This window comes from Elephantulus edwardii, unplaced genomic scaffold, assembly GCF_000299155.1.
Source record: "Elephantulus edwardii isolate Elephantulus edwardi_28Jun2011 unplaced genomic scaffold, EleEdw1.0 scaffold00292, whole genome shotgun sequence".
Classification (NCBI taxonomy): Eukaryota; Metazoa; Chordata; class Mammalia; order Macroscelidea; family Macroscelididae; genus Elephantulus; species Elephantulus edwardii.
Window position 1 is genome coordinate 699818 of NW_006400042.1, and position 9256 is coordinate 709073.

At 37.2% G+C, this 9256-nt stretch overlaps 1 protein-coding gene across 1 annotated transcript in view; it reads right to left on the bottom strand.

The window, feature by feature from the left end:
* The window catches only part of LOC102843374 (aspartyl/asparaginyl beta-hydroxylase-like), a 268463-nt gene that overhangs the window by 252767 nt on the left and 6440 nt on the right, over nt 1-9256 (bottom strand). The window contains exon 4 of the mRNA XM_006900733.1: nt 8735-8803. Coding sequence (XP_006900795.1) covers nt 8735-8803 — 69 coding nt within the window. The remainder of the gene's footprint in view (nt 1-8734; nt 8804-9256) is intronic.

The window sequence follows — 9256 nt, forward strand, 5'->3', positions numbered from 1 at the left end:
ACCAAGATCATTCAAAGTACTTTACAGACTGTTATAAGACTAAAGAATGCCTGTGATTCAAGAACAGTGGGCCAATGGAACAAGGGACTAGCAAGCATTTCCACTGGTGGAGACAATGAAATGGCAGACTTTTAAGGTAATCTCATGACTGCCCCACTGAAAGTTAAGCCCTAGATAAGAAAATGAAAAAAGACGACAGTATTGGGTTTTCATAAGCCAATGACTTCAGTTCCTGGATCAAAGTTACTGATTATGTAAATCCAAAATAACACAAGTCTTTCCCTGAACCCCTTCATTCTGTGACGTACCATCAACACCATCTGCAGTCTCGCTTTCTTCTTCTTCTTCTTCTTCTAGCATTTCAAAGGGAGTCATTATATCATAGAGAAATGAGAGGAAACCATAAAACCAATCAGAACTTTCCTCTGCTAAAATATTAAGGACTTCCTCAAGAGAATCAATATTTTCATTACTGCCATCTTTGGTCAGGCCTACATAAGAATAAAGGAAGAGAGAAAGAGAAAAGGAGAGCAGTTAGGTGGAAAAAATAAGTGGAGGGAGAGGGATCTCAAAAGGGTGTGCATCATATAGTCACAAAAGTTTACTAGAAAGATTTCCAGGAAAATGAAAGAGACTGAGTATGATACACACTTTACAATCAACTCTCAATTATGTGCACTAAATGAAAGCCACAATTTAAATCACTTGAGCAATTCCAACCAGCCCCTCATCAGGTTTGCCTTTCCTGTACTGGAGAATCTGCAGACCAAAACTTGAGAAAACTTCATCCCTCAAAATCAAAGGCCAGCAGTGGAAATTGTAAATAAAAGGATTTGAGGGGCAAGAAGAAATATACTTCTGACAACTTCTGGATTTACTCATTTGCCAAGGAGCTATTTATTCAGAGTTGATTATATTTACATACATTAACAACATTAACACTAACATTAGTCATTGAAAAAAAAAAGGTAATTTCCTCAAAATGTCTTTTTAAGATTTTTAATCTTTGGAGTCACACGGCCAGTGCAATCACCACTCATGGCATCCATGAAAAGCTATGGTTGGGTATAGTCAAGTTACAACAATCAGACAATGAACTGAAATTTCAGCAGTATAAAACATGTGTGCTCTATAAAAGCTTTTTCTGGCCATTAATTATACTGCAATTTTGGCTAATAATGAGTCAGGTATTGGCAACAATTCACTCTGCCCACCAAAATGGAATGCCATCAAGTCACAGTCTAGATTATTCCAAACCATTCTCTCCAACTGGCCCATGAAAGGGGCTTCTCCAAAGACTCTGGGCGCTCCTGTTGCTTTTACACAGTGATTCCAAATTAAAACACACCCCAATAGATATAAATTAGATAATGTTCCCTGTGAATAATTGGTTTTATGTAGCAAGAGACCCTTGGCTCCAGCCGTTCTCAAATTCTACCATCACCGCTAGCTACACACATCCAGAACCCAGCTCCTGAAGGAAAAGAAACAGAGAGGAGGTTCTGGCTGGAAGAAGCGGGAACATCCTTAACCACACAGTTTTGGAGGTTATACTCACTCACCTAGTACATTCGTTTCAGGCACCAGAAACACACAATTTCTCCATACCACACAACAATCAAAAACTGAGAGTTGGCAGGTAAGGATAATAGCAACACAACTAGATGTAGAAATAATAACTGTTATAATAAATTTCCTACATCATGTTATTCTTCACGTATCTGGAGAAATAACACACATTAATAGTTCGTTTCTTTTTAGACAGGCCGAAAGATTTTCATTGGATTTCATAGATGACAAGTCTTCCCACCCAAAATGCATGTAAAGAGCATGTTTCTCCTCACTGCCTTAGAACACTATAGCTATGCATTTAGAATAAGCACGTTTCCCTTTCTACATTTTTAAACATAAGTACCTACAAGTATTAAATATAAATTTTTATTGCCTTTCGGTAGTACAGGCTGTATAAAAAAACATATATACATATTTGAACAAAACTCTTTATCCAATCACAACAGCCTTCCTGCATTTAAGATAAAGGCCCTAGCCAAGGAAGTATTTGAGGTGCACAGCTACTCCAGATCTCAAACAGTAGGTGTGAAGCAAAGAGCAAGCAGTGGGTCACCGCGTCCAGCAAGCCAGGGCCAGGTCTCTGTGCCCACAGCTGGATGAAGGGTTCAGCCATTTCCAAGTGGCTTCTCCTCTGCTCTCCATCCAGCCATAGCTGGTATGTATGGTGCCACCAGGTGTGAGTCTTAGGAAGTAGGGACAACCTCTTGCATCCCAGAGGATGCAACCCTAGGATGATGTAATTCCTGTCATTTAGTCCTCAGATCACTTTCTTTTACGGTTATTTGGGAAGTAAGATTTAAAAAACTAGATAAACAATGTGATTTTCATTAACAGTAACTGGGGCAATGGGGGTTGCTGTGTCAAACTTAGTGAGACTGGCTCAGGACAGGGAAGGGTTCAGAGCTGCTGTACATAGGGTCACTATACATAGCAGGTGACTCAATGGTACATAACAACAATAACATACTGTCACAGGTTTTGAAGCATGAATGGCATCCACTTCCTAAAGAACATGCCTCCAGAAACTCTATGAACATTGAGAAATGTCGATAGTTGTAGAGGGGCTTCAGGCCTTTTGTTTATAGGTTTTCTATGAATCAAAGAAATTTAATTTTTGATAATTTGGCTACTAAAACAGAAAGCCATATAAATGAGAACAGCCTCGTGAGTTCTGAAATTAAATCTTAAGGGCATGGAATAGAAATAATAAAACTCAAACTCTTTATGCTTGAGTCAGGAACCAACTCAGAGCTGATCCCCAACTAGGCTTCCCCAGCTGTAAATTAACCAAGAAGACATGGCCCACCTTTCTTGATGAGCTGCTGGGGGGGCGGGGGGGGGGGAGGGATTGAGAGAGATGGGATAAGTAACGGGGGGCTTCAAACCACCAGAGAGGTGTGGCCTCTGAAGTCAACAGAATCACGCCCTATTAACTAATTAAAGGTGGTAAATTATTTACTCAGCATGTATTTTATTTTTCTACCTATTGACTATACAAAGGCATTTGACTGTGTGGATTACAACAAACTGGCTGACTCTGAGAAGAAGCGGAATCCCAGAACATTTGATTGTGCTTATGCAAAACCTATATTGGATGAGGAGGCAGTCATCCGAACAGAGCAAGGAAACACTGCACGGTTCAAAATTGGGAAGGTTGTGTGTCAAGGATGTGTCCTATCTCCATATCTTTTCAATCTATGTGCGGAACAGATGACCCGGGAGGCTGGGCTCTATGAGAAGTGTGGCATAAGGATTGGATGCAGACTCATCAACAATCTGCATTATGCAGATGATACAACCCTGTTTGCTGAAACTGAAAGGACCTAAAGCACTTGCTGCAAAAGGTCAAGGACTGCAGCCTTCAATATAAATTGAAGCTCACCATCAAGAAAACAAAGATTCTCACCACTGGGCCAGTTGGCAGCATCATGATAGATGGTGAAGAGATGGAAATTTTTGACAGCTTCACTCTGCCTGGCTCTACAATCAACACTCTTGATAACAGCAGCCAGGAAATTAAAAGATGAATTGCACTGGGAAAGTCTACTGTCAGAGATCTCTCCAAGGAAATGAGGAGCAAAGATGTTAGTCTGGAGACTAAGGTGTGCCTGATAGAGGCCATGGTCTTTGCAATTCCTTGCTATGCATCAAAGAGCTGGAAAATGACTAGATAGGGCAGAAGGAGAGTTGATGCCTTTGAGCTGTGGTGCTGGAGAAGAGTGCAGAATATAGCATGGACTGCTAGAAGAACAAACAAGTTCATCTTGGAGAGGGTGAAGCCAGGATGCTCCTTAGAGGCAAGGATTCTGAAGCTTCGTCTGATATGCAAGGCGGATCAGTCCTTGGGAGGGATGTCATGCTTGGGAAGGTAGAGGGACAGCACAGGAGAGGAAGACCTTCAATGAGATGGATTGATTCAGTGACTGTGGTAATGGGGATAGGCATGTCAGAGACAGTAAGATTGGCAAGGGACAGACCAGGGTTTAGAGCTGTTGTGCATAGGGTTGCTAAGAGTCGCAGGCAACTTGACGGCACAGAATAACACTAAGAAGAACGTATTTTATGAGAAAAGCTACAAAATATGAAAGGAAGATAGTCACGCGTGTATTTTCTCAAATTGATAAAATTTACAAATATGCAGATTTAAGAGTCCAAAACATTCATGAGATAAAACGCTAAACCTAAGAAAGCTAAACAGATTGACTCTTCCTGCAGTAGCCATGCCAATCCCCCCCCTAGGAAGTCCTTTCACCTTTCTTTTTGCACTGTCTCTTTCTTTTCATTTGCAGATATGTTGTTGTTGTGTGCTGTCAAGTCAGAATAGACTCATAGATGATGCTCTGGTGTATTTTCAGAGGCAGTTAGTTGCACAGGAGAAGACTGCTCCTGGGAGCAGCTGATGGATTTGAACCTTGTAGTTTCGGGACTGCAACACACCTTCTTACCACTAGACCACCAGTTGTTGTTCTTGTTATGTGCCATTAAGTCACCTGCGACTCATAGAGACCCTATCTATGTACAACAGCCCTAAACCTTGCTCTATCCTGTGCCCATCTCACTGCCTCTGACACACCCACCCCCATTACCCCAGTCACTGAATCAATCCATCTCATCGAGGTCTTCCCCAGCGCTCCCTATATACATATATGTGTGTATATACCTATATATTTATATATATATTATATGCATATATTATATACATATATACACATATATATGTATGTATATATATAAACATATATAAGTATATAGGGGTGTAAGCATATATCCACACACGTATGCATGCACATATACACATATGTATATTTTGTTAGGAACTATTGAGTCAGCTCCCATTCATAGCAGTTCTGCGTACAAAAGAATAGAATGAAAAAAACTATGAGATCTCACCCCAGTCAGAATAGCAAAATTTAACAGAACAGCAAGCAATAAATGCTGGCGAGGTTGGGGAGAGACTGAAACCCTTATTCACTGTTGGTGGAAGTGTAAAATGGTGCAAGCACTGTGGAAGCTGGTATGGTGCTTTCTCAAATAGCTGCAATTCTACTACTGGGAATATACCCTAAAGACACCATAACTGACACCCAAACAGATATATGCACACCTGTCCTTATCACGGCTTCGTTCACAATAGCAAGGAGTTGGAAACAACCTAAGTGACCATCAACAAACCAATGGATAGTGAAACTGTGGTATATTCACACAATGGAATACTATGCTACATTGAAAAACAAGGAACTCATGCAATATTATTCAAAATGGGGGACCCTGAAGGACATTATGTTGAGTGAAGTATCTCAGCCACAAAAGGACAAATATTGCATGGTGCCACTGTTATAAAGCAGGACTGACATTGGGGTTGGGGTGAGACTGAGAAAGACTTAATAAATTATGTATACTGCATTGAAACAGATGAAAGACAGAACTGTTTAAAAGGGATATGTGATTAGGTATTTTTGTCATGACGGGAGTTCAGAGTGAAGGCTGCATAGTGGAGTGGACCGAGGGAGAGAAATTATAAAACAATGAGAGAAATTTTCTGTTATTTTTCCAAGAGGGTAGTGTACTGGGGGGTAGGCTTGGGAGGGGAGAAAAGGGTAACAATGAATGAATGGAAATCCAAAGTCTCTGGAAATTTTCATTGAAATAATAAATTTTTTTAAAAAGAATAGAACAAAAAAAAAATTAAAAAAAGAATAGAATGCTATCTGATCCTGCAGCACCCTCACAATCTCTGCTGTATGTCATTAAGTTAAACTCTGCTTTCAGAAATCAGCTCTTCCCCAGCTGTATTCTGAGCACCTTCCACCATCAGGGCCTCATCTCCTACCACCCTATCAGTGTTCCACTGCTACTCAGAAAGACTTCAATGGCTCATCATCTAAACTGCTATGAGCCTATTATCTAATTACTCATTTTCCTTCCCTCTCCTGTCCCCTGTCTCCTCCTATCCCTGGTAACTACTAAGAGTGTTTTGTTCTTGTATACTGAAATCAAATTCTAGCTGACCCTACACTGTAGTTCTACAGCTGTAAATGGCATGAGGAGATTGTCCAGCTTTCTCTCAAGGAACAGCTGGTAGACTCAAACTGACAGAGAGCAACAACCCCCTCAGAAGCACAACCTCCTACAAATTATACCATTAGAGCTCCTTTTACATGCTGTACTTAAATTTATTTTTAAAATAATTTTGTTGTGTTTAAGGTGGCAGTTTACATAGCATGTTAGTGTTCCCAATCAATAGTTTCATACACACATTATTCTGTGGCACTGGCTGAAATGTCTATAACATGCCTATACTATTTCTATTTCTTCCCTGGGTTCCCCAGTTCTACTTTTCCAGTTTCGCTCTTCCTCCTTATCTTCTCATCTTTAGTTTTGGGCATATACTATCCTGTTGGCCTTTCAGAACCAGCATTTGCATGATCTTCGTCTCAAAGAACCTGGACAGTCCCTTCAATGAGAGCAGACAAAGAATCTGGTTCCTTCTGGGAATCACTGAATTCGCTCCCTTTCTTCCTTTCTCCAGAAAATAGAACCCTGATGTCAGGCAGTATCAACAACTATGTTATAGTGATTAAACCAGAGAACTTAAGTTGCAAATTCAGTTCTAGTTAAGAATGCAATTCATTATGTATATTGCATTGAAACGGATGAGGGAGAGAACAGTTTAAAAGCAATATATTATAGGGCATTATGAGCATCATAAGAGTCCAGAATGAAGGTTGCAGAGTAGAGTATACTCGGGGTGGGGGTGGGGGAGGTGCAGGGGGGATTGCATACAATGAAGGGAATTTTCTTTTACTTTTCAAAGAGAAGAGCAAACTGGGGCAGGGGGAGAAAAGTGCAATAATGAATGAATGGAAATTCAAAATCTCTGTAAATGTTCATTGAAATTAATAATAGTTTTTTAAAAATTTAAAAAAGAATGCAATTCATGCAGGAACTCAAATACTAGCAAAGACTAGAGGTAATATATGAGCTTGAATATTTGCCTTTGGTCTGTTTCATCTTTGGTAGAAGCCAACTGTGAAATAGTGAATGTATGTGTTAAAAATAACACCCCCAGTTTGGCTGCAAAAATTATACTATTAGTCAATGTACCAAAACAAACCCTGAGACTTACTATATTTGGTTCTAATTCCAGTACATATATCTTATAAAAGAAGGATGTTATGACTTGCCCATAGGTGACTACCTGCAAACAGTAATCTTTAAAGTGAAAATTAACCTCTGCATGCCTGGTTAAAAGTTTAATGAGAATAAATTTTGAATGGGTACAACCTATAGCAGAAAACATCAATTTTCAAACAACTGGTATTTCCTACCTTATAAATTAAAACGGTGATTTTTAAGTTAAAAGAATATGTAAAATGCAGTAGAGCACAAGTAATATTTCTAAAAAATAAGGCCTAAATGAAGTTATTTTTTTTAAATAAAAAGAAAAAATCCATATCCTTTTAATGAATAAATGTTCAGCAAAGTAATAGGGTTTAGAGATTTTCTAAAAAGACTTTTCACTGAGAAAACACAGTTATTATAAACTACAAAGATTAGTTGTATAAGAAATGAGTATTTGATTTCATAACTTATCATTTAAAGAACATATAATGAAATAATCATTCACAAATGAATTAACACCATTTTAAAATACTAAATTTAATGTTATTTCTTCACATATCTAGAATGTGTTCTCTATATATATTTATAAAAACTCTATTTTTAGATATATGACAGAATTGCATAAAAAGTTCCCCAAAATGAAGAAAAATAATTTTCCTGGATTTTAGACTTCTACTATAAGTATCAAAACATGAATTCCTACTGAGCAATAAGAAAATATAAAGCCAGCTGGAAAATTAAGAAGCTACATTATATTTTATCACAGCACTCTTTTTTGCATATTTAAGACTATTACAAAAGTAAGAATCACCTACTAAAAAGTTTCATTGGTAATAGATGTGGTTGCATACCATATTTTTTCATTTCCATAAAATAAACATAAGAAAGTATGCCTGCGAATAATTTCTAATGTCATTATTTATAAGATTGAATATAAGATACCAACGTTATTTTTCTAAATTCTTTAGTATAAAAACTTGTATGTTATAGCATCTACTAAAGGAAACAATGTTGTTTGACAGGAAGAAAGACCTATCTCATCAGGTCAGTTTATATATAAAATTTGTGACATCCTTTCTAATAACATAGCATTTTAAGATAAAAAAGGGCATTGTCTATATATATTCAAATATTAAACTGGGAATTAAAAGTGATTAAATCTGAAAATATAAAATTGTACTTTTAAAAATATATGCACTAATGTGCAAATACATTGAAAGCATAAAATTATACTTATTATTATTTTATTAAAAATACTAAAAATATACTTATTATTATTTTATTAAAATATGCATATTAATGTGCAAAATATGTACAACAACAAAATGCATGTTAAGAGCTATATACTGATTCACTGATAAAAGTAAATTGAAAGGAGAATCTATGGAAATACAATTAAGTCCTTTAATATCTCAACAAGAATGAAACAAACTATATAAGCAGAAAAGTTAGCTTCAATAAAATGTACATGATTTATACTGATATCATCAAAGGTCAGTTTCCAGGACTTTCCCACCACTAACAAAAAATGTTTACTTGCCTAATAAAACTTGGGCATCATCCACATCAAAATCCCCATCACCGTCAGCATCATAGACTCCCAGTTTTCCTAAAATAGAGGAGGTATGATGGAAATGGGAACAAAAAGAAAAACAGATATAGTCAGAGAGTAACATGTTCTGTAGACCAACAACATACAGGCCAAAAATGGTATCTGTAAATCAATGCAATTCTTTTGTCTATTAATTCTGTAAGGCAGTGTCAAATAAATTAAAATGATAATCTACTTACAGATCAGAATACATTTATCTAACCAATTCTAAGAAATATAACTTAGATTACTTCCTTTAAAAGGTTTAACAATTATTGTGACCTAGCCACTATAGAATGTTTTAGTACACTAATTACTCTTTTAATTTTTATTCATTTTAATGAAAGTTTTCAGACACTTAGGGTTACCAGTCATTCACTGTTGTACTTTACTCCCCATTGTTGTTCTTGTTATGTGCCTTCGAGTCGTTTTCGACTCATAATGACCCTATGCACAACAGCCCTAAACCCT